Below are 25,921 nucleotides of genomic sequence, written 5' to 3' on the forward strand. Positions count from 1 at the left end.
AGCCCACGGAGGGGCCCTGCCTCTTCCCCAGACCACAGTGTTGGAGGCTCGCGGCAGGTGCAGTCGCTCAGGGCTGGGCCTGCGGAATCTGCACTAAGCACCGGGCCCCTCAAGTTCTGTTGCTGGCGCGGACTCCCAGCCCTGGACAAACGGGACTCACCCCAAGCCCTGAGACCCGGATGTCCTGGCGGCCTCGGGAGGGGAAGAACGCCGGGGACCGGTCACGGGCAGCAAGAGGCAGGCTAACCAGTGGCCGGCCTCTTCCAACCTGGGCAAAACAGATGCCAACGTAAAAAATGCCCTCCGGGGTCACCCCTCAGCCCCCTCAGCCTCGCGCTGCCTCAGTCTTTGGCTGCGAGGGGCGCTCCTGTGCTCTCTACTCAAGGCCTCCCGCGAAACGCGAAGGAGGGACGCTCTGACTTCGGACGGGGCAAGTCAGTCGGGCGGGCCAGGCCCAGCGTGCCCGTGCGGAAACTGAGAAAGTGCGCGTTCCTCACGAGCTGAGCCAAACAGCCGTGCCGAGGCGGGGTGCGCTCCTGCCCGCCAGGCCGCCGCCCCCGTTGAGGGAAAGTGTGGAGACGCGTGATTAAGAGGGCAGCGCCGCCGGCCGGGAGAACGCCCGGGGCGCCGGCCTCGCGGGTCACAGAAGACCGGCGTCCTCCTAGTAGGTCGGGAGGGCCAGCCTCCCAAAACGTCCGAGCCCGAGGCCCGATTTGCTCGCGCCCTCCGCGCCGCGGCGAGAGGCGACGCCCGGCCGGGGCGGGGCCGGGGCGGGGGCCGGGGCGGGGCCGTAGCCGAGGGGCGGGGCCTCGACGTGAACATTCGGTCTGAAGTAAGACTATGACTAAGCTGGAAACGCCACCACCAAGCGTGAGGGTTCCATAGTGTAGTGGTTATCACGTCTGCTTTACACGCAGAAGGTCCTGGGTTCGAGCCCCAGTGGAACCAAGGTTGTACTAGATTTATTTTATGCCATGTTCAACCCTTGAACAAGTGAATGAGAAAAAACTGTAGGTGTCCCTGCTTTCCATTTAAAAAATTTTGACATATTTTTATCACAGAAGTGAAATGACAGATACCTCCCCACACACCTATCCGTCAAAGGTCAGGGCCGCCATTCACCCACCTGAGAAATTGGCGAGGCTGGGGGCAGGGTAGAGTCGTAGTCCCGAGGGGGCCCGGCAGGGCCGGCCACTCTCCCGCCTCTCCTGCCGCGGAAGGGTGGGCGCTTTCGGGGAGTGGGGGGGGGGGGGGCTCAACAAAGCCGCCAACCCAAACGTGGCGACGCAGCAGCGCTTTGGCTGTGTCCAATTATTAAAGGTTTATTAGGATCATGATGGCAAGTTTGTCATTAAACTCTAAAATACAGAGTAGGGGAAAAAAAGTACTCCTTTTCATTACCTTACATATCCACTCAGGAAAATGCTGAATTTGGTGAGTGGGACAGTGAAGACACAAAGACTCGCTTTGCTGTAGTACTTGTAATACCAAAACACTGCGATAATTTACATGGCCCAGGTTAGGGAACTGGCTTTTCTTTAATACAGCAGTAGGTTTAGCACAATACATACTTGTCTGGCTCATGAAGAACCCATAGACCAAACCACAGGCTTGTAGGCATCCCCAAATGCTGATTGAACCACCAAACGTTTCCTAGTTCCTTTGTGCTCCTCTTGATTATTTCATTGTAGTTTCATTTGGGGGTGTGGCTTATTGTTTGTTTGCTTTTAAATATTGGCCTTTTTCATCTTTGAGAACAGGAAGGGCCCTGGGATTGTCTGACTGACGTGGTGGCAAAGAATTAGGCGAAGAAGGAGGCGCTCGCTCTTCTTTGCATTTTTCCTCATACTTTTCTGTATTCAGTGTATAAATGTGCAGCAGCTTCTAACTCGGGTATAACACATGACTTCATCTGTTGTTAGCAGTCGCTTCATTGACTTTTTCTTTCTGTCCCTTGTTAGGTGTGCAGCTCAGTGGTGTCCAAGCTGCTCACAATGCTGTGCAACAGACCTCCAGAACTCATCCACCTTGCAAAGCTGAAACTCTGTACCTACTGACCCCTGCACCTGCTCCTGGCTCCCGGCCGCCCCAGCTACAGCCCTGGTGGCCATCTGGGGAGTGAATCAGTAGATGGACGATCTCTCTCCCTGTCTTTGTAACTCTGCCTTTCAAATAAATAAAGAAATCTTTAAAAAAAAAAAAAAAAACAAAAACAAAAACAAAAAAACAAAACCTCCCAGCAATTTTATTCTTAATGACTATAATAATTATGTCAAGCATGTTATGAGTGTTTGGCATATTACGTCCCATTTAAGCCTCAAAACAGCCCTGTGAAGTAGGCATTCTTATCAGCATCTTCCAGGTGAGAAAATTGAGGCAGAGACGTTAACTACCTCGCCTAGAGGTCCCGAGGAGCAAGTGGCCGCATGGGATTTGCTTGGTGATCTGTTCTTAGCCCTACCAGGCTGCACGGCCTCTCTTTATCTTTATTTACTTTTTTTTTTAATTTTTTAAGATGCATTTATTTGAATAAGCAGAGTCACGGAGAGAGAAGGCAAGACAGCGAGATCTTCCATCCACTGGTTCACTCCCCAAAAGGCCAGGACTAGTCTGGGCCAAAGCTGAATCCAGGAGCCAGGAGCTTCTTCCAGGTATTCCTGGTGGGAGGCAGGGGCCCAAGCACTTGGGCCATCTTCCTACTGCTTTTCCAGGCCATAGAAGAGAACTGGAGCATCTGGGACTCAAACTGGCGTCCATATGAGATGCCAGCATCACAGGCAAGGGCTTTTACCCACTACGCCACAGCGTCAAGCCCATTCTGATATTTTCATACAGTTCAAGAATGTTAGTGCTTATTTGGCAGGCAATCCCTCAAGGTCACCCCCTGGAAGGTGAACGGAAAAGATTAAGACCTGAGCCTTCTCGTTCTTGGTGCTATTTCCCTCCAGTGCTTCCTTCACATTAAAAGCCAGAATGAAACCTGTATCTTCCTTGCTAGACCAACTGCAGTGGGTTTTCTTACCTGCCCAGGCAGGTAACTGTGTGGGTTAACTTGATGGGGCTCAGCAGGAAGACCTAAGAACTAAACGGAATAAGATGCTTAATGAGGCCGGTGCTCCAGTTAATCCCCTGCTCCTGGGCCAGCTCCCACTGCAGCGAGGTAGAGCCGCAGCCAAGGACGAGAGGAAAATGCTACGCAAGATGGAGGGCTTCTTGTTCTTACTTCTCTTTGGCTATGAAGGTATGTGCTACTAACCACTGGCTTTTATTACACCCTGAATCCTAGGATTTAATTCATGATGTTGTTGATAAGTAGAAGGACAAGCTGAGTAATGAAAAATGGAACAACAGTTGTTTGTGTGGATGGGGTCGTCTTTGTCTTGCCACCGGCTTTCCCATTCAAAGGATGCCGAAACTCAACAGATAGGAACCAGGGGCTCAGAAACCACATAAAATAGCTATAAATTGCAACAATCACTGAGTGATGTGGGGTGTTCTCAAAAATTTTTAAGAGTCAAGGTTAGAATGATGGCACAATTTGATCTTCAAAACCAGGACGCTGTTGAACGTGGAGGGTGCTATTAATAACCCTGCTAGACAACAGGTGTCAACCAGGACTGTGCCGGACACATCAGTGCATAAGGTCACCCTGGCTTAAATACAGATTAGTGGAATACGCCAAGGACTACTGGAATCTAAGAAAAATCATAGTCCAACCGAGACTCGGGTGATCCCAAGACTCAATACACTCAATCATTCCAAACTTGCTGAATATGGCCCTGGCAGGAGGGATGTGTACCACTAAAGAAAAATTCAAGGCAAATTTCTAAACTGTCAACTAATTTAGCTTTTTCAATTCTCTCTCAACCTTTGTAATACTCCTCTACCACACGTCTCTCAACTCTTAAGCACTCATCAACTCAGAATGCCTTTTCGGGTTCACTGGGACTTGATAAATCTGCTGAAGGTTGTTGAGGTCCTCACGGGTTGGTGCGTATTATGGGCAATAATTCAGGTGGGCAGGGAGGCGGCCTTTGCCCCTGTGAACGAGCTGCTAGGGAGACAGGCGGAAATGCGCCCACGTCAGAATCCATGCTTTCCTGTGGTTGTCGCTCCCCCTGTGTTCCCATTTTCATGAATGCTCAGTCTTGGTGACTTTTGTCATTTAGACACATTTCTTAGTATTTGCGAAATGCAATGCCAAGGTCATTTGGCAAATCCCAAGCTAAACTTCTAAGTAGGGATCATTTAGACCCATTGTCTGGCTTTCCCCCTTGCCATTAAGAGTTAGCAATGCTTTCAGGTCCTTTTGCAATATCGTTGCTTTGCCTTTACTTCGTGCTTTCTTTGGCTAGAAAACCTAAGCAGAGTCTTTCAAGGCTTAGATCCAAATATTCCTGGGTCTCGGACATCGCTCACCCTCAGCTTTCTCTCTTTGTGACTGGCATTGAGATTCCTGGGACCCGCCTCTGAGCATCTGCTAGGGGGCAAACGTTGTGTAAGAACCTGACACGCATAGCAGATCCTTGCTACCTTGCCGGCGCTGAGTTTAAGAACTCGGCTCCGAGCCCCCTAAATGGAAAGAGGGCCTGTGAAAGTTTACGAATGCATTTTTAAAGCAGAGCTACCCATTCTGTGGATGGCGGCACTAAAAGCCACGCTGTAGGACAGCTCTCTTTCCTGCTCGCTCGTTTTCCCAATCTCTGCGGAGCTGGGGAGTTCTGGAAATGTCCAGAAAAGCAGAGCCTAGCATCTGGCCTGGTGAAACGGACAGTGGCCAGAGGGCAGGTGTAGGAGCTTGGGTTTTCTTACCCACCCCCCCAGCCAAGGTCCTCCACTCTTGCCACAGTTTGAAGGAAACCAGTGCGGCTGTGTGTTCCACCCTGGACCAGAGGGACGCCCCAGGGGACAGAGAGCAAATCCAGGACACGATCAGTGCGGTTAGCGTACAATGCAGACGGAGACAGAAGGCCCTCCCACACTCAAAGCCATACTCCAGCGTCCGCGTGGGAACCCGACAGCACACGCTGTGTCTTGACTCCGCTGTTCCTGTCCTCCTAGAGCAGGGGTCCTCCTCACAGTGAAATGAGGTGAACGGATAGACTGCCACGTATCGGGGATCAAAGTTCGCTTGGGACCACGCGCACCCTCACAGCAAGGCCCAGCCGTGTCTTCCAGCTCAGCCTGGCTTCTAGTCATCTGACATCTTAGATTGTGTCTAGTGACGAGTTTTCAAACGTCCACCTCATTCAAGTACAGGAGCCCATGGCTTGGCTGGGTTTGTTACCAGGAAACGAAGACGGCCATCCGGCCTCCCCTCACTCATGGCTGCGCGCCTCTGCAGCTGGGCCAATCAGGGATTGCGGAGTGTTTGCAAAAGCAGCTTTCTTGCGATGTCATTTATATCTGATTAAGTTCAGCCATTTTCAGTTACTCTCCAATAGTTTGTAACATACTAAGATCTGTGGCATATGCGAGCATTTTTATCACCCCCACCCCTTCCCAGCCCCTGGCAACCCCAGATCCACTCTCTGTCCCAGTCGATTTGCCAATTCTGGACATTTCGTTGAAGTGGAATCACACGACATATGGGCTTTTGCCTTTCATTTGCATGTGTCTGTGAGGTTCATCTGTGTTGAAGCATGTACAGATAAGAGATTTACCCACGAGTCCACCCGTCACCTAAAATAGTAACACTTCCCCACCAAAAGCAATTTCCTTCTTGCTCCCGCACAAAGAGGGCCGTTACGGCAACCTGCTGTGTCTGTCCTGTGTCTTATTCTTGATTCTCAGGTAGCTTGGAGCTGCTCACAGATGGTGTTTAATCATTCATCATTTTATGTGTTTCTCCTCTGCTTCATCTCCTCTCTGTTTAGCAATATGCAACCAAAGGCATGAGAACAGCCTTTCCTATGTGGCTCTAACGCGCACATCTCCTCTTAGGCTTGCAAGGTACATGCCAAGAAACAGGCGTGTCTTGAATTTTCTTGCTGCAGGTGGGAGGGCGGACTGAGCCCCTGCATCGCGTGAAGCTGAGCTGGGGAGCAGCCGCCCTGTCACATCAGATGTGCGGGAATCATAAAAGCAACCTGAGGGAGAACACCAGGCTGGCACACAATCGACATCTTTGTTTTTCCTTTAGAGGCTGGCTTTTTTTTTTTTTTTTTTTTTTTCCCTCGTCACCACAGTCTCATTTTCTGGTATGATAATACATTGTAGTCAACGCTTTCACTTTTTGTTCTCCAGCTTCTTGGTGATTAAATCATTTTGGGGGGTGCGGGGGGGGGGCACGACTAGCAGCTACGTTGCTGCTCCCTTGGTGACAGCTTTTCCTGGAAAATGCTTGTTGTTCCTTCTTTCTCTGCTCATTTCCATAAGGATCTGGCATCTCAGAACCCTAGGCTGCCTACAGACAAATGCTTTCTGGGGCCAGAAATCAGCCCCAAACCGGATTGAGCAGACACAGGCTCTGAGGCCAGGCCTTCCTCCCAGGCAGGGTCACAGGGAGATGAGAGATAGGGCTACATCCGTCTCCCCCTCCCTGCTTGGCTTCTGCCCAACGTGGAGACTCCTCTGGGGCCCACCAGGGGACCTGGAGTCTACAAAAGTCCCTGAAGGCCACGTCCCTGAGCGTCGTTGGGACTCTGGCTTCGTGTGCTGGCAGCTCAAGAGACCTCTTCAGGGACAGAGGCAACCTTGGAGTCACATGGATTCGCTTCTGAAATTAGCATCTCTCTGGTTGCCTGCTCAGCCTCAGCCCTTGTAGGCTTCTCCAACTTCCTGTGTCCCAGGGGGCACCCCCTCCATCCCAGTCTCCCTAGATCCTGCAGCTCTCTCCTCCCACTGGCTCAGGCCTCAGCGTGCTCATTCCTGCCCACGCCGCCCCGCATGGACTCTGAGCAACCCCACGGGCGCTACTTCCAAATACAGCCAGCGTCCGGTCAGCTGCATCACCACCGCCGCCACATCACCGCCCCCCCCCCCCCCCACTGCACTGGCCGCACTGGCCTCGCGGACCCTGCTTTCTTGCCGCGTCCTCACATGGTGCAAGGGGCAAGCCAGCTCTCGGGCCCCTTGTAAAGACAGGAATCCCACTCACGAAGGCACAGCCCAATGACCTCTGAAAGGCCCCACTTCCCAGTACCGTCACCTGGGCGATTAGCTTTCAACCCGTGAGTTTTGGAGGGATGCAAACACCCACACCATGGCAGGTACTGATGGCGCTCCCTCACTCTGGTAGCTGAGAGGGCCAAGGGCCTAGGAGAGACAGCAGGGCGGTAGCCACAGGTGAGGGGTGGCCCTGAACCTTGCCCCTTTCCACCCAGCGCAGCCTGTGCAAACCCAGCAAAGCACTCACCGCGCGCATCATCAGTGGTCCCGACTGCTCCGGGGCTGCGTGCCGCTCGTCCACAGAGTGAGGCTCCCATTTCAGAAGGCTCGGGCCTTAGTTCACTACCATCTCACAGTGGTCATGAAAAAGTGCCCACAGAAGGGGGGAGGGCAAATGTGTGTTCTAGAAATGGTGGCTTTGTCATTGTGATGAAAAACACTCTTGGAAACAACTCAGTAGGCCTCAGATACACTTGGTAAATAGCCAAGGGGCTACAGAAGGGACTTTACCTCCCATTTTCTCCACGCCACGTTTTGTGTGAAACCTTTACCACAGGTGTATGCTGCTCTTGGAGTCAGAAGATTAAAGCATGGTTTTGTTGAAAATGAGCAATGGCACTTTGGTGTTGCAGGAGAGAAACACTATAGTGGCTGAGGTCTCTACGACAAGACAGGTTAACAAGGGGCAAGCATGCAAATGTCGTCCCTACAATTCTACTCGTGTGGCCCGGGAGCCTTCCGAAATGAGGATCGAGGGAAAGGCGCCGTCTGTGTGTGTGGACAGCTGGGTAGACGTGAGATTGGAGGACGAAAGGATCCGATCTCTCGGTAATAAGCAGGGGCGACCTAGCAAGGGCCTGTGCGCAGATCCCTCTGGGTGTCCCACCCAACAGCTCCAGGCAGCACCCCTTGCGCATGCTCAGAGGGTGACCTTGCTGTTTCCTGGCCTACCTCAGGGAAGAAGCAGCAAGGGGAATCACAGCTTCCCGGCCCCCTTCAGGAGCCAAGGTGCCGTATTTCGGGGTAGCGTTTCCTGCACCCCATCAGTGCTTTCAACCAGAGCTGCCCAGTGGAACTTGCTGCCATGATGGAGCCACTAGCCCCGTGTGGCTATGAAGCACTTGAAATACGGCTGGTTGGACTGGGAAAGTGACCTCTTATTTATTTTAATTCATTTAAATGCCAATAGCCTCATGGGACTAGCAGCTACTGCATTGGATATGCAGCTTTAAACAATCAGTTTATGCTTATACTTTCCATTTTCCCACATTATTTGTGCGGCATTTATACTTTAATTGTGGTCTGGCATCTCCTGTACATTATCGACAAACCTAAAGGATTTCTACACAGTGCCCTCGCACTACATAATGGAAATGTAGCACAGTGAGGGAGCTGGGAATCGACTCCTAAACAGCACGTTTGGCCAACACCAAGGGTGAGGATGATGATGATGAAGAATTAACCAGTAAAGAAAAAGCCCACACTGTGAGGCAGGAAAGCAAAGCAGGATACCCCATTGTTCAGGTAGTACTTACCAATGTGGTTTAAAAACCTGGACAAAATGGCTAGGGAGGTTTATACTAAGATGCTAACAGGGCTGTCGCTGGTCGTGAGAAATTCAGCAGCACTCCCCTCCGGCCCCTCCCTGCTTTGCTGCATCACCACCTCCTATTCGTGCGCACTTTTGCCGGCCCTCGTTTCTCAGCTGTGGCTACTGTTCCTGGCAGATAGTTCTGGAGCTTGACTGTTTCCGGAAGGGGCTTTTGGTAACGTCCATGGGACGGTTTTGCCGAGTGTCTCTTTCTTAAGTTGATTTTTGCTCTCTTGTCCTTTCGGCTCAGCCACACTGGGATTATCGTCTACTGAGGTAAGTTATAGTGCAAGGCTGGAATTTACACGGATATGGCTTTTGAAGCTTTGCCTAGCCCCAAATAATGTACAGGATTATCACTTAATTAGATGGGGTGTGTGTGTGTGTGTGTGTATTTTTCGGGTGGGGGCGCTGGCATGTTTTATCTGGGCAAGCTTCAAGACTGCTGTTTTAATGAGAAGATGAAACCAAACCAAGTCTGTAATCAGATGGTGCAATCTTGAATCCAGCACCTTTTAAAATCAGATTCCCAGTTAGGAAGTCCCGGGGAATGTGAGGCGTGCAACCTCGGAAGGAGGTCTCCGAAGCCCCTGAGCTAGCTCTAAGGGGGTGAACGCTGCCCTCTATACTGGGTTTGGCTGTGAGCTCACTGGCTGGTCACCTGCAGTGGCACACGCTGCATGTTCAGGTCGGGTTATAATCACACAGCAGCCGTAGGGGACACGTAAGGGGTGGTACGGGCTTTGAAAACACGCTGACCACAGTTGCCTTTGCGTCCTGGCCCTCTGGCCGCCCGCAGGATGAGGGCGAGGACCCGTGGTACCACAAAGCGTGCAAGTGCGACTGCCAAGGAGGAGCCAATGCCCTGTGGAATGCAGGTGCCACCTCCTTAGACTGCATACCAGGTGAGTGGCCTCTGTCCTTGGGGTGCCAGGTAGAAACAGCCCGCTGGAACAGCGCTGTTCCGCCTCCCTCCACCCCGGCTTCGCGCCCGCCGGGCTTTCCCTCGTTGACCTCTGAAGTTTCAATCCCCACTGGGCCCTGCTCCAGCACACTGCCCTGATGGCGTCCTGCATCTCTACTTGGCTACCATGGAAAGGTAGAGCCTCACTTTCCACGGAACCAACTGAGGACACGCTGATGGCCAACAGAGCAGAGATCTGGAAAACGAACCCAGGCTTGAGAGTGAGGAAGGCCACAGTTGGAATCCTGGCTGTGTCGCTTCTGCAGTCTGCCTGTGGCTTGGTTCTTTATTGGTCCCTCGGAGGGGACAGCACGGTCCAGGCTGACAACCATGTGTGCCCAGCCCCTTGCAGCCAGGGGGCGCCATCTGAGCAGTTCTTGCCCAAAGAAGGAACAGAGGGCTGCCCCTCCAGCTGGCTCTCCCTGGCCCAGCTGGTACACCACCTGCTGGGGTCCTGGCTTCTCCAGCAGCGCCCCTCCCCCACCCCCGGGGTGGGGGGCGGTGGACAAGTTACCTGGGGCAAAAAACAAACCTGTGCCATGTGTGCACCTCTGGAATTTCCGGGACAGTTGGTCCTGTAGCTAAGGCAGCCTTCCTCTAAGACCAGAACACAAAGCTGTGCAACTAGGAGCACCACACAGCCGGGGGCACAGGGACCCAGTCCTGCCGCTACAGTTGTTTTGCACAGCCCAGGTGGGAGTACAAGGGCTCTAGGTTGCCAATCCTGGCTCTAAATGAGACAGCGCAGCACTGAATCAAAGCCAGTCCCCTTTTTTTCTGAGCCCCCTAAGAGTTCCAACTTTGGGAGCTGGGGCAGCCCCAGCCAGCGCTTGCAATGCTTAATCCAGTCCCCCGGCTGGGAGCCTATTTTGCATGAAACTGGCCTTGCCACCTGTCTCCAGCGTGGTGGGGGAGGGGGACTGGGCCCCTGCCACCTCATTCACTTTCCATCATTGCCTATGCCAGGCTAGGTTTGAGCCTCTCTTCATTCTTTCATCAAATCTGCATGAAACTGGAAAATTGTGAGGGCGTGTGGGGGTGGGGTGGGGTACAACGGTGTCCCCTGCCTCTGGCTTCCTATTGAGGAAAGGAGTAGGAAGTCCTTGTTTGTGAGCTAAGCTTGCTCCCCAGGGACACAGCGAGCCCCATGAGAAGAAAGCGGTAGGGCAGTGCAGTTCGGGGTGGGGGGGTTTCTATGGGGGACCGACTGGGACGAGGGACACCTCATGCTGCCATTAGAAGCTCATGGGACCGGCACATTCAGGGTTGGGGCACCCTCCGGAGTGGACCTTGGAGACAGCCCTGAAGGCCTCGTCTCTGTCTTGGAGAACCTGTTCCTTCCACTTGGCACGGTTCCTTTCACCACAGTGGTGCTGGAGTTCCACGCCTCGGGCGTTGTTTCTCAAAAGAAACAGAAAAAAGATTCTTTGGGTCCACTGGCTGCATTGATCCCATCCACTGGGAAGCAGAGCCAGGCTGGCATGTTTGAGGGACAGGAAAATGACCCTGGGCCCTGCCCCCGCCCCACCCAGCTGTCTCTCTACACAGTTGCCTTGAACTTGAAATTCTAAAATTAGAAATTCCTTTATCTTAAGTGTTCTGCTCTGCCCTCTACGTTTCTTTTTCTTTTTTTTTTTTTCCCCCTAACAACGGAAATATTTTCAGGAAGGAAAACAACACGAGCTGGGCGTTAAATGGCTGCCACAGGGGTGTTAATTGGTTCTCCCATGAAAGAAGTGACAGGGCAACAGCACTAGCTGCGAGCGTCCAGAAGCATCTTGGCCCTCGGTCTGTCAGATTTGTATTTCAAGGTCGAGAATGCTGCTTGACGTCTCGTCATCCTCAGATTCGGAGCTCCCATCAGAGCTTGTCACAGGGGACAAGTTCCTAGAAAGCACGAAATGACAGGGGCGATCATTCAGAACAGCCTGGGCAGCCCGCAGGTGCACACCGGCTGGTAATGCCCTACCTGTCCCCTCCCCAACCAGGGCAGAAGGCTGGGGCACTGTGGCCTCCCAAGGTTCTGCTTAGCACGACTGCAGTCACCAAAACATCTCTTTTCCACTATTGGGCCAAGACACTGCAGCACGGAGAGCAGGCATTCGGGGAGGAGGGTCTAAAAGTAGGCAGGGTCTTCAGAAAGTTCACAGAAAATGTCTTATGAAAAAACATTTCAAAAACCTTTTGCACCAAAACAAATGTCACATTTTCCACAAGGTTTCTGAAGTACCCTCATATAACAAATCCAATGATTCAGTAATGTTTTACTTTATTCCGAATTTTATATTCAAGTTTATAATTTATTCTATAAATATCGTTCTATATTTTCCTACTCCATATTCCACTGTGTTGACATAGATATCCAAGTCTAATATACATGCATAATAATATTCACATATCTCTAGAATCTCTTACAAAGGATGTCCCTGAATTCTCTTTGCGTTTCTTTGGGTTAACATTCTTTATAATTACGCCTGGCCTTTATGCTTACAAATGCGGAAAGTATTGGTTGAATAAAAAGGACTGGTATGAGGGTGCTTCAAACAGTTTGTGGATCAAGCAGGTGTTTGGCCTAGCAGTTAAGCTGTGGGTTAGGGTGGCCACATCCCATGTTGGGGTACCTGGGTTCAACACCCAGCTCCTGCTCCTGACTTGTGCTTCCTTGTTCATGGAGACCCTGGGAGGCAGCAGGGATGGCTCAAGTAACCGGGTTCCCGCCATGGACCTGGACTGACTTTCTAGCTCTTGGCTTCAGCAGTGGCTGTTGCAGGCATTTAGAGGGTAAATCAGTGGATGGGCGTTCTCTGTCTCCTGAATAAAGAAATCTTAACCTATACCAAGCGGCTGGCGCTGTGGCTTAGCAGTAAAGTCTGCAGTGCTGGCATCCCACATGGGCGCTGGTTCGAGTCCCGGCTGCTCCACTTCCAATCCAGCTCTCTGCTATGGCCTGGGAAAGCAGTGGAAGATGGCCCGAGTCCTTGGGCCCATGCACCCATGTGGGAGACCTGGAGGAATCTCCCAGTTTCTGGCTTCAGATCAGCCAGGCTCTGGCTGTTGCAGCCATCTGCGGAGTGAACCAGCAGATGGAAGACCTCTCCCTCTCTCCCTTTCTCTCCTTGTTTCTCTCTTTCTGCCTCTGTTAAGTCCGCCTTACAAACAAATAAATAAACTTAAAAAAAAAAACTATAACAAAAAAGGTTTTGGAAAAATAGAATTAAAAGATGAATTTATTTTGGTGCAAAAAAACCTTTGGAATCACATATACAAGAGATCTTCTAAAAGGTCATGGAAAATGCACACTATGAAAAAACTATGGCTACATTTCAACATGTTTACACCAAAATAAAGTTATCTTTTAATTACATTTTTCTACAGACTTTTAAGGATCCTCCTAGGTGACACACCCGTAAGCTGGATGAGCAGCACCACACAGATACACCTTTCTCCATCTAACGATCGAATCTTGGCCCAGAAGGACCACCTGAGCCACCAACGATGCAGGCTTTTCCTTAAGAGTGAAAGAAGTCTAGCAACAGCTTAACAGCCGCACAGCCACGTTCCAGTGAGCAGAAAGCTTGGGAGGACTGCGTGCTCCGTGCATCTGATAAAGCCCCTCAATGCCGCCTGCAGCATTATTTATGTTGCTTTCTAGCTCATACTCAATTTAGTTTCCTTCCAATTGGGCCCGCGGCTCTCAGCACTGCCGTCAACTTGGCACTTCCTCCCTCAGCTCTCTGCCTCCTGTTTCTGCCATCTTTGCTGCTTGTCGCCAGTGGCCACCCAAAATGGGGTGACTGCCTGTTTGATCCATTCACTCACCCGTTCTCCAATCGCTACCTAGCGAGCGCCCAGCACAGACAGGCATTCGGCTTGGCTTGGAGGACAGAATTCTAGCAAGGCAGGCGGCGGAGCTGGCGATAACCACGGGCAGGATACTGTGACAGGTGCATAGGTTGCCTGGGGAGGCAGCCCCTGGAAAGGCTGTCACCCAGCCTAGGGTGGGCCAGGGAGGCGGGCAGAGATCTGGAGGAAGAGGAGGGCTGGCCAGGGCAAGGGGTCGGGAAGGGGACAGAAAACAGCCTCCAGGGAAGCCCTTAGGCTCGCATGCGGTCCAGAAGGGAGCGCAGGCGCGACCACCGTTGGAAGAAACGGGGAGTCGGGGTCAGTGACAGTCATGTAACTGGACTGCTACTTGCCGAGGGAAGGTGACATCCACACCCAGGTCCCACTGGCTCTACACAGGCTTCCCTGCCCTTGGCTGTTCATTGCAACCCCTGCAGCTCAGTCGTGATGCCCAGCCCTCCCCCAGACCAGTGACATCACGCCGGGGGGCAGAGCCCCAACATCAGCACTTCTACAGCTCCCCGGGTGATTCCAGGGCACAGCCCAGGTTCAGACCCACTGGTCTGGAGTCTGTTTTGTGCTATGGGCCAACCCAGCGGGAGGCAGCTGGGGAGCCGTTGGCATCGCGGCCCGAGATCCAGAGCACTAGCCGGGGAGCTGGCTTAGAGGCTGGACGATGAAGGGCTTGCTTTCACACACACAAGGTGTGAAACTGTTTTGGGTCACGCAGGTGGAGCTATTCACCTGGCAAACATTCAGGGGGCAGCGTGATGAGGCTTGGGGCTAGGAATCAGGCAGTGGCTTCGAGAAGCCAGCTGAAGCCACAGGGACGGTGAGACCCTGGCCTCCCTGGAGAGAGCAGCCAAAGTCAACACCACCAGATTCTCTGCTGCCTGGCTGAGCCCTCACAAGCCTCAAGGCCACTGTCACTAGCCAGGGGCCCCCCTGGCTCTCCAGCCTGCTCTTCACCGGAAGGTGGGCTAGTGGGAAAGAGATGTGGGCGAAAACAGAGGGAGAGCAAAACGCCAAGACTAAGGTGACTGGGAGAGGCAGCTTTCTGCCCCTGGGGCTGCTGTTCCAGGCTGCAGGGGCCTTGGAAGGTGGAGGAGCCTGGGAACCCAGCGGCACTCCGCCCGCGCAATCCGCCGCATGCCTAATGCCTTCCCTGGCACCACGGCTTGCAAGGAGCACTCTGAAAGTGCTTGTTAGAGATGCCAGCGCTCTGGGGATGCAATCCTGGAGACTGTGTTCCTAACAAGCTCCCCTGATGATTCGGCCACACAGGCCTGGGTGAGTGGCCCATAAAGTGCTCCTCTTCTCTCTCCCAGGAATTGACATATTTTCATCAACTCCCCAAGCCTTGGCTACTTGATAAGCTACAAATGCTACTCCTTCACTCCCGGCCCTTGGAGCTGCTGGTGGAGTCACGCGCCATTCCTTTGGTGCACGAGGGAGAAGGGGAGGTAAACCCTTCTGGCCTGAAGCTGTCTTTGCAGGCATTCTGGGGTTCCCGGGGGGCGTTGGAGCTTGCATGCTTCATGCCGTTTTGCTAGCTTTTGAGAAATTGTTCTTCAGAAAGATTTAGCACTCCACTGCGTGATTACAGGTGACGGCAGACTGATGTTCAGCTCGTTGACCTGAACTCGACTCTACACCGAGAAAATACTTCTAAAATTTTTAATTTACATTTGATTTGAAAGGCAGAGAGAGGAAGACAGAAAGAGCCAGAGAGAGAGAGAGAGAGAGAGTGAGTGAGTCCATCCACTGGTTCATTCATTTCCAAATGCCCACAACAGCCAGGGCCAGGCCAGAGCCAGGAGCTCCATCTGGGTCTCCTATGTGGTGTCCAGGACTCGGGTACTTGAGTCAGCCTCTGCTGCCTCCCAGCTGCATTAGCAGGAAGCTGGATTGGAAGCGGAGCAGCCAGCTGGGCCGTGCACCAGGCCCTCTGAGATGTGAGCATCCCAAGTGGTGGCTTAACCCACTGCACCAAAACAGCCAGTCCAGAGAATGTCACTTGATTTGCCTTTTTGGAGTTTATCAGCCACAATCAGAAAACTAGGACACGTATTTGCCTAAGTTTGTCCTTCGTTTTCTATAGAAATTCAGTTAGGAAGTTGGTGTGGTAAATTGTTATTAAATGAATGAGGACTTCTGTGTTGACACACATGGTACAAAGATGAGGGGTAGGGAACTGCTTAAGGACAGCCCAGTTGATGTCTCTGTAGCTCTCTTGGCTTTATCCTCATGGTGCAGCATGGATACTGGTGCACCAACCATCAGGTCTTCCTTCAGTCTAGGCAACAAGAGGGAAGAAAGGGCAAGCAAAACCTCACCCAAAATTCCCAGCAGACATTCTCTTATATCTGGCCCGAAATTGTGACATGTGGTTATTTTCAACTACAAGGAAGGCTAGGAAAGAGGTTTTTTTTTTGTTTGTTTGTTTTTGTTTTGTTTTTTTTTTGACAGGCAGAGTGGACAGTAGAGGGAGACAGAGAGAAAGGTCTTCCTTTTTGCCGTTGGTTCACCCTCCAATGGCCACCGCGGTAGGTGCGCTGCGGCCAGCGCACCGCGCTGTTCTGATGGCAGGAGCCAGCTGCTTCTCCTGGTCTCCCATGGGGTGCAGGGCCCAAGCACTTGGGCCATCCTCCACTGCACTCCCTGGCCACAGCAGAGAGCTGGCCTGGAAGAGGGGCAACCGGGACAGGATCGGTGCCCCGACCGGGACTAGAACCCGGTGTGCTGGCGCCGCAAGGTGGAGGATTAGCCTAGTGAGCCGCGGCGCTGGCCTAGGAAAGAGTTTTTTTAAAAGCTTGTCACATTGTGGTCCCCAGTAAAATTTGGGTCCTTTAGTCAAAACGGAGAGAAGGGGATTAGTGTGTGGCGTAGCAGTTAAAAATACCGGCAAAGACGCCGGCATCCCGTCAGGCTGCTTGCTCTCCTGACTCCAGCTTCCTGCTAAGGCAGACTCTGGGAGGCAGCAGGAGATGCTCAAGTAGTTGGGGCCCTGCCACCCATTTGGGGGAGACCTGGAAGATCTGGAGTGAATTCCTTGCTGCTGGCTTTGGTCTGGCCCAATCCTGGCTGTGAAGGGCATTTGGGGAGTAAATCAGAGGATGGTAGCTCAAATTGTCTCTCTACCTGTCAAGTAAATAATAAAATAAGGATAAAAATAGAAGGCGAGAACAGATGCTGGGATGGCAGTTCGCAGTCTCGGGCCAGATCATTCCACACTGATTTCACTGTAAGGGGCCATAGAGACAAAAGCAGCAGCAAAGTCTTCGAGCAACCAACTTTGGCTATGCCCGTTTGGAAGAAGCCGCTTCTTTCTGTTCCGTGTTCAGCGCTCACTGAGCACATTTGCCCCATTTTTTCTTGCTGCTGTCCACTGTTTTCTCCCTATAAATTGTCTTTGCTGCCCAAGAACAACCAGGGACCCTGATGTCATCACGCACGATGGGGAACCTCCCCTTACTGAGGCAAAGACAGACGCACGGCACTTAGGTACAGGCTCTGGGTTTCCAGGTGTCAGTTGGTGGACAAGGTGAAGCATTGCTCCGAGTGCCCCCTCCACGAGGCGGCCGCAGAGCCACTGCGCTCTGCCTTGATGAATGTTGTGCCTGTGGCGATCCCTGCGCCCAGCCTCTGCTCTTCCCGCATGGGCAAGGGGACAGCACAGGGCCCGGCTCTGCCGGTGTGAACCCGGCTGACACGGAAAACAGTCTCATCTCCCAGATACAAAGCAGATGGGCTGCTGTTGCTGTTTCCGACATGTCGTGTTTCCGGCGTATTGAGACAGGGCTGTTGGAACGCATGTTGTTTTTTTCTCTCCCAGAATGCCCGTATCATAAGCCCCTGGGTTTCGAGTCAGGGGAAGTGACAGCAGACCAGATCACCTGCTCCAATCCGGAGCAGTACGTAGGCTGGTATTCCTCCTGGACCGCAAACAAGGCCCGGCTCAATAGTCAAGGCTTTGGGTAAGTGGGCCAGGTGGCCCAGGTAGCATTTGTCTTGTGTGTTTTGAAAACTGGGTCTCTCTAATAAATGCATGGGACATAGTACATTTACTTATTTAGCAACTATGAAGGCACTTCAAAAAGTTTGTGGAAAATGAGAATTAAAGGTTATTTTGGTGCAAAAAAAAAAAAAAAAAAAAACCCTGTGAAATCCCGGCATATGCCTTGCATAATAGTTTCCATGAGCTCTTTGAAGACCCTGGTATACTTGTGTTTCAAAAATTTTTTGCCCCAAACCAAACTTATCTTCTAATTCCTTCTTCCATGAACTTTCTGAAGTGCTAGCTTATTGACTGAGTGCCTTCCACAAGCCAAGGACCACGGACAGAGGCAATGGACAAGGCAGCTGAGGTCCCTAGCCCAGGAAGCGCAGTTTCGAAGGGCCAGTGGCCTGTAAGCACACGGTCATAGCTGTGTGATACGGATAGCTAGCCCATTGGAAGTATCAGGCAAGATATTCTAAGGAAAAGATATTTAACCTAAGACTTGACGTTGGCCAGCACATCCAAAGGCCCTGAGTTGTGACCACATCTCCAAGGCAGGGTGTGGGAACATAAAGCCAACAAGGCTAGAGCACAGTAAGACAATGTGGAGAGGCAGGCAGACATAGGTAGTGCAGGACCTTCCTTGTATGTCATGTTGGTGACTGCTCCTTGTCTGAGGGAAAATGGGAGGATGTCGGATGTGTGCTAGTTAGTATGCGGATTCATGCTGCTATAACAAAGAGCCCTGAAGCACAGGGACTCCAACAAGTAGAAGTGGATTTGCTTGCTCAACTAAAAGTTTCATTAGGTGATCTAGGATCGTCAGGGTAGCTTGATGGTATCAGGGGCCCAGATTCTTTATTTTTTTAAAGATTTATTTATTGGGACCAGCGTTGCAGTGCGGTGGGTTAAACTGCTGCCTGCAACACTGGCATCCCGTATGAGCTCCTGTTTGAGCCTTGGATGCTCTACTTTGGATCTAGCTCCCTGCTAATGCACCTGGGCAGGCAGTGGAAGATGGCCCAAGTACTTGGGCCCCTGCTACCCGCAGGGGATACCTGTATTGGGGTTCTAGGCTCTTGGCTTTGGCTTTGCCCTGGCCCAAGCTTGGCCACTGCAGCCCTTTGGGGAGTGAACCAGTAGATGGAATATCTCTAACTCTGCCTTTCAAATAATTTTTTTTTAAAAAGGGCATATCTATTTGATAGGCAGAGTGATCAAGAAACAGATTTTCCATCTGCTGGTTCACTCCACAGATAACCAAAATGGGCACATCTGGATTGGGCCAGGCCAAAACCAGGAGCTAGGAACTCCATCCCAGTCTCCCACATGGGTGACAGGGCCCCAAGCACTGGGGCCATCCTCTGCTGCCTTCCCAGGTGCATTAGCAGGGAGCTGGGTCAGAAGCACAGCAGCCGGGCCTTGAGCCAGAACTCTAATATCGAATGCTGGTGTTGCCAGTGGTGGCTTAACCCACTGTGCCATGGTGCCCGCCTGAGTCTCAACTCATACACTGTTACTCGGTCATCCTTAACATGAAGTTTCCGTCTCAGGGCCCAAGATGGTTGCTCTAGTTCCCACCATCACATCCACATTCTAGTCAGCAGGGAAAAAAAAAAGCAGAGCATACTTGCTTTTAAGGATACGTATTCTAGTGGTCACTCTGGCCCACACTACATAGATCAAGAATTTGGTCCAATGGCCCCACCTAGCTGCAAAGCAAACTGGGACAAGTACACTGGGTGGCCATTTGCCCAGATGGAACTTAGGGGTCCTGTCACCAAAGCAAGAAGGGAAGAGGATGCTGGGAGACAGTCAGCAGAGTCCGCCAGGTGAAATACGAAGCTAAGGACTATCACAAGCAGATGTGGGGTTTTGGAAAAGTCTGGTTTCTGTGGGGACAGTCGGTGGGGGACAAGAGTCAGCCCAGGAGACTAGGTAAGTAAGGTGGGGTGCTGTGGACTAAGAGGTGGCAGCCATGATGGAGAGAAAGAGAGGAGTTGGAAGAGTGTGGGGTGGAGCCGGCTGGCAGACTGGGTATCTGGTGGGGAGGAGAGGAAGGGCCAAGGCTGGCTCACAGGCGGCTGGCCTGAACGCCAGAATCCTGACTGCTTGTTGGGAGGGCGGCAAGATTAAAAGCGACCTTTGCCTTTTTTTCAATTTTTCTGTAGCAACACAAAACAGGGAGCAAGACACATGAGAGGCCAATGAGCCCGGGAAGGGACTGGCAGGCAGGGAAAGCCAAACAGGAAAACGCTTTGAAGAAACACACGTTCAACCACACCCACAGGCAACCTTGGCCACATCGGAAGGCATTTCTCTGCCGAAGCAGTAGACGCTGGCCACTTTTCTCAAGGAGGTGGAGGTGTGGAGAGGGAGAGAGAATGCAATGTGGGTGGGGCCGGCAAAGGCTGGACGCTGCTTGGGGACATGGCTCTGGGTGCTGACCAGACAGTGCAGACTGCCCGAGGGCTGCGGGGGCCTCTCCTGGGCCTGCCATGCCCCCCACAGCCAGTGCTTGCTGGGGTTTTGTACGCAGTCGCAGGGGGGCATCTCTCGGGCATTTGCTGTGTTCCCCGCAGGTGCGCTTGGCTCTCCAAGTTCCAGGACAGCAGCCAGTGGTTACAGATAGATCTGAAGGAGATCAAGGTGATTTCGGGCATCCTCACCCAGGGACGCTGTGACATCGATGAGTGGATGACTAAGTACAGTGTGCAGTACAGGACCGATGAGCGCCTGAACTGGATTTACTACAAGGACCAGACCGGAAACAACCGGGTAAGTCGGGCTTCCTCCATGCCACCTCCAGCTCATACTCTGTGTGAGTCTCCTCCTGTCCGTGTGCTCTTTGTCTCAGTTAGAGCTCTCATCCCATGGCGTGTGGGCCATTCGGGCTTCTTCCACGTGACTCGGTCTTGCCTTGCCATAGCTTTGGTGCGCAGCACAGTTTGAGAATGAGCGCCACTCTTAGAGTGCTCAAGAACAACTTGAGGGCATTCTCACATCAGTATGTAGGTGCTTGAATACTCAAGACTGCCCATTCGAACTGTCCCGAACTCTCTGGATCCTTGAACACTCTGCTTTATGGGTCTGCCTTGATCTGTTAGCCGTGAGGGTAGACAATTGCCCATTTCTATACAAACAGCCTCTCCTTACTGTTCACTGAGACCCCGCTGGGATATGTTTGACAGCCTAGAAGTTCGCCACTTAATTATGCACATGGCTATGAACAAGGACTGCACCAGCGTGGACACAGGCGCTGAAACCTTTGGGCGACTACGGGCTGTTCATCTTTGCCCACTGAGGTCTTTTTCACTGTAGACTAACACAGTGGGCCCCTGACTGTGTTATTGGCAGTGAGTAAAAATGAATGGGAAACTCATAGCCATTTGGAAATGCTCACTGTCCTTTGGCCTCACGGGTGAATTTCTGCTTTGCATCAGGTTAAGTAGTCACGTGCAGTGAAGAATCAGAAGGCTTTGTGGTCTCTGGTGACAATCTGCAGAGCAAGACATTCCTGGGTTGATGTCTCGGGAAGTTTTTTTTTTTTAATTTTTTGCCAGGCAGAGTTAGACAGTGAGAGACAGAGAGAAAGGTCTTCCTTCCGTTGGTTCACTCCCCCAATGGCAGCTATGGCTGGCGCACTGCACCGATCCGAAGCCAGGAGCCGGGTACTTCCTCCTGGTCTCCCATATGGGTGCAGGGCCCAAGCACTTGGGCCACCCTCCACTGCCCTCCTGGGCCACAGCAGAGAGCTGGACTGGAAGAGGAGCAACCAGGACTAGTACCTGGCACCCCAACTGGGACTAGAACGCGGGGTGCTGGCACCGCAGGCGGAGGATTAGCCAAGTGGGCCACAGTGCCGGCCCCAGCAGTTTGAACACACTAGGAAAAACTGTGGACATTTCATTTCATTGTTCCTGTTCGTTGACCTCTCCAAGAGTTGTTTCTCGTGCCCTGTGCCTCGGAAGGCCAGGCTGGCTCTGCAGAGCGGCACTCCACTCTGGCACTTGGGCAACCCGGCAGAGCCTGGTTCATGGTCCCCTCTTCATCTGCTGCTGACCTGAATGGGTTCAAGGACAAACAGCTAAGCGAGGATGGCCCCTGGGGAAAAAGGCAAGATCATGGCGGACAAGGCCCTTCCTGTTTTGTGGATGGAGGAGGCCAAATGCAACAATCGGATTTTTTTTTTCAGGAAACCAACGGTTCCTGTCATTGGGACAAACATCGCAACTCTGGAATGAGCACAAAGAATGACTTCTTAGAAATAGGGCCCAAAACATCTACTGCACCTTCTTACGTTACATCCTGAAAAACACTAAGCAAATCCTTTCTGGAATTTTCCTTCTAGTCTTTAGTGTCTTCTAAACTTGTTTTAAAATCAGTCTAAAAGGTATTTGTATCAAAGCAGGAACATGTATTTTAGCTCCAGCTCACAACTTCAGAACTAGGCCCAAGTTGCTCCACTTGGGATACCCTGGCAACAGCGGAACAACCCTCTCACAAATGTGACAGGGGCCTTTTCAAAACTTCTGGCCAAAATGCATAGGGATAAACACACAAAATGTGCGGTAAGATGCATTTTCTTTTCTACTTAATTCAAATATTTATTTGTTGAGTTGAAAGAGTGACAGAGACAGGGAGAGACAGAGATCTTCCATCCGCTGGTTATCTCCTCAAATGCCTTTAACAGCCAGGGCTGGGCCAGGCTGAACCCAGGAACCTGGAACTTCACTGGGATTTCTCATGTGGGTGGCAGGGACCCCAGTACTTGGGCCATCTCCTACTGTCTCCCAAGTACATTAGCAGGAGCCTGGATCCAAGCAGAACAGTTGTGACTCAAACCAGTATTCCGATATGGAATGCAGGCATCCCAAGCGGCAGGGTCATCCTCTGTGCCACAGTGCCCACACCTGAAGAGGCGTTTCTATCAGTGCCATCCAAGGGAATTTTCTGTGATGACGAAGATGTTCATTTCTGTGACATCCAACAGGGTGGCCACTGGTGGTCACATGTGCCTCTGACTTCTTGAAATGTGGCTAATGTGACCAAGGGTCTGGATTTCTCTAAGTTTAATCTGTTTAAATTTAAATGGATCCATGTGGCAAGTGGCTTTCATTTGAATGGTGCAGTTCCAGACGTCGCCACATAGCGACTCAGATACGCAAGTAGGTGCCAGCGATCACTCAAGGTCAGATCTGGGGAACACCTGCGAATTCTCTGTGCTCTACCCACTTTCTAAGAGTTTCCACGGTGGAAAGCTGGGGCCTGTCCCAGACAGGAGTTGTTCTTCCCTCTCCCTCCCACGATGTGGTAGTGACAGGACCTCCTCCCTCTCTTTAGGTCTTCTATGGAAACTCGGACCGAAGCTCCACAGTCCAGAACCTGCTGCGGCCACCCATCATCTCCCGCTTCGTCCGGCTGATCCCACTGGGCTGGCACGTCCGCATTGCCATCCGGATGGAGCTGCTGGAGTGTGTCAGCAAGTGTGCCTGATGCCCGTCTCAGCCTGGCACCTGCCAGAGGGTGCAGGGCGCACAGGGCCACGGGAGGACCCTTGACACACCACTGGGACAAACAGCGCTTTTGAATTGCAGAGCTGGGTAGAAAGTATTTCCTTTTTAAAAAACAGATAAAGCTTCTGATTCCAGTGAAAGAAAAAAGAATAAATGAACCTATTCCCCACTCAGGGCCAAAGAACAAAGAATACGTCCCTAAAAACGATTTTCTCACAAAAGCCTAAGTGGCAGGGGTAATTTGCTGCCTTCACTTTTTTTTTTCCCTGTCGCCTCTCTGTGACACTATGAAAGGTGCAGTCTCAGGGGAACACAAAGCAGCCCTGATAATTTGAAAACTCTTTTGCTTTACCCCATTCAAAACTGGCAGAGAGTTTCATAAAGCAGCCTTGCTGTGAATGCAGTGGGGAGCAAGCACACTTCTCCTCCTGGCTTTCATTCAGCTGTGGCCAAAGAGAATTTCAGAGCACCTGGTGGGTAGGTGAAGGTTTCAGGGGTGACACGAGTGTGGTGGATGGGAGCCTGTGGCCGGTCACACAATGGGCCTGGTCTCTTGAGAGCCCATACATGACAAATGACCAAATGTCCACAGGAAAATAGCCTCCCCCTGCTCTAAGTTCACACCTTGAAGGTGGGTTTGGGTTTTTAGTGCCAGGAACACAGGGACCAGGGAGGGGCCCGAGCTGTTGGCCTACAGCTCCATTCTGCAGCCCATTCAGGCTGAGAGCCCCAGCTATGGTCATGGCAAGTGAATACATGGGCCAGGCGGCACGCCACGAAGCACTCTTCCTACGTTTAGGAACCCCAGATGACAAGAACGTGCTGGCATTTCCCTTGATCCAGGGCTACTGTTTTCAAGCAAACTGAACATATTTTGACACCAGCTGGGCCCAGGAGTCTGTCCCTGGCTGCTCTCTCTCCAACCTCTGCCTTGTAACACCCAAACACACTAGCTCCTGACATTTCTTTGGGAAGCAAAGGGTCTGGCCTGCCCCTCTTTTCCTGGAGGAGCTCCTTAAGCAGGGAGCCTGGGAGTTTGAGGGTGTTTGTCATCTCCCTGCTGTTTTGGGGCTAGCAGCTTTACATCTGCCATAGCACCTTGCTACTCTCCATGCCATATACCTGACACTGGAAAAATGCTTCGCCCTGCCCAATCTGTTCCCAAATATAAATGTATCACTTCAGGGCCAGGGGGTGGCGGACACCCATCCTTGGCCTCAGGACACATGGACAAATCCATCTGAAGCAGAATGTCTAAAGAGAGACACTTACATGGAAATTAACTTTTATCATGACAGATTATCAGAGAAAATGGCAGCAGCCCGAGTTAAGGACCTTCCACAACTGGCACATCATACACAGGCATAAATAAGAGTACAGTTTAGGTTAAAAAGAAAGTAACAAAACAGTGTGAGGCCAGTGTGAAGGTTCTCCTAGTAATTGTTGGAAATTTTTGTTTTGTAACTGCATTATTGAGATAAAGGTCACATACCACATAATTTTCACTTAAAGTACACAATTCATTGACTTTTAGTATAGTCAGTCATGCAACTATTATCACAATCAACCTTAAAAGATTTTCATCACCCCCAAAAGAAATTCTGTGCCCAACAGCCATCATCCACTAACGCACCTGCCCACCCCAGCTCTAGGCAACCTCTGGACCTTTCCTATAAATGGAATCATATGTAATTTTTTTGTGACTGGTATCTTTCACTTAGCATAGTGGTTCTCACTTTTTGGCTTGTTTATTCGAGAGGCAGAGAAAGAGACAGTCCATCTACTGGTTTACTCCCCAAATTCCCAGAGCCAGGCACTTAATCCAGGTCTCTCACATGGGTGGCAGAGACCCAACTACTTGAACCTGCTGCCCCCCCCCCCCAGGTCTACATGGTGGGAAGACTGGAATTAAGAGATAGGGCCAAGAATTGAACCCACACATTCCAAAATGAGATGCATGCAACCAGCACCTTAACCTCTAGGCCAAACACCCACCCCCAGCAAAGAGTTTTTAAAGTTCACCACTGTTGTATGTATTAGTATTTCATTTCTTTTCATTGCTGATTATCATTCCATTGTGTGGATAGACCATCTTGTTGGTTGTTGCCACTTTTTGGCTATTAGGAATAATACTGCCATAAACATACATTTCATTTATCTTGGATATACATGTAGGAGTGGAATTGCTGGGTCACATGGTAACTATATTCAACCTTTGGAATCACTAGTTTTCCAAGTGGCTGCAGCATTATACATTCCTACTAGCAATGTATGAGTTTTCCAGTTTCTCAGCAACACCTGTTGTTGTCTTTGATTATGACCATCCTAGTATGTATGAAGTGGTATCCATTGTGGTTTTGATTTAGAGTTCCCTAATGACTAATGATGTTGAGCATCTTTTCATGTGTTTACTGGCCATTTACATGTTTGTAGAAATCTACTCAAATCCTTTGCCCATGTAAAAGTCAACTTACAACCTATTGAGTTGTAAGAGTTCTTTGTATGTTCCAGATATAATTCTCTTATCAGATAGTTCATTTGCCAATATTTTCCTCCCATTGCCCCCTCACCCCCAATGAAGTCCTTTGGAGCATAAAATTTTTAAAATTTTGATGTCTAATTTCTTTTTTTCTTTTGTGCTTCTGGTGTCATTATCTGAGACACAATTGCCAAGTCCAAGGTCATGAATAATTACCCTTATGTTTTCTTCTAAGAATTTTATAGTTCCACCTTTTATGTTTAGACCATTGATCCATCTTGTGTTAACTTTTGTATATTGTATGAGATTGGGGGGAAAGGGTGGTCTAACCTCATTCTTTTGCATGTGGAGATCCAGTTATCCCAGCACCACTTGTTTTAAGGCCTTTCTTCCTCCATTGAGTGATGTTGGTACCATT

General features: G+C 51.1%; 1 protein-coding gene and 1 non-coding gene across 2 annotated transcripts; both read left to right on the forward strand.

Annotated features, from left to right (window-relative positions):
* Positions 1 to 875: 875 nt before the first annotated feature.
* Positions 876 to 948, forward strand: TRNAV-UAC (transfer RNA valine (anticodon UAC)). The gene has a single exon. It is a non-coding gene; the product is annotated as a tRNA-Val (tRNA).
* A 2,241-nt stretch (positions 949 to 3,189) lies between these two features.
* RS1 (retinoschisin 1) lies at positions 3,190 to 23,004 on the forward strand. Its single transcript, XM_062184392.1, has 6 exons — positions 3,190 to 3,241; positions 8,952 to 8,977; positions 9,501 to 9,606; positions 17,344 to 17,485; positions 20,091 to 20,286; positions 22,852 to 23,004. The coding sequence occupies exons 1-6, from the start codon at positions 3,190 to 3,192 to the stop codon at positions 23,002 to 23,004; spliced, it is 675 nt and encodes a 224-aa protein (XP_062040376.1).
* The last annotated feature ends 2,917 nt before the right edge of the window (positions 23,005 to 25,921 follow it).

This window comes from Lepus europaeus, chromosome X (genome assembly GCF_033115175.1).
Source record: "Lepus europaeus isolate LE1 chromosome X, mLepTim1.pri, whole genome shotgun sequence".
Lineage (NCBI taxonomy): Eukaryota > Metazoa > Chordata > Mammalia > Lagomorpha > Leporidae > Lepus > Lepus europaeus.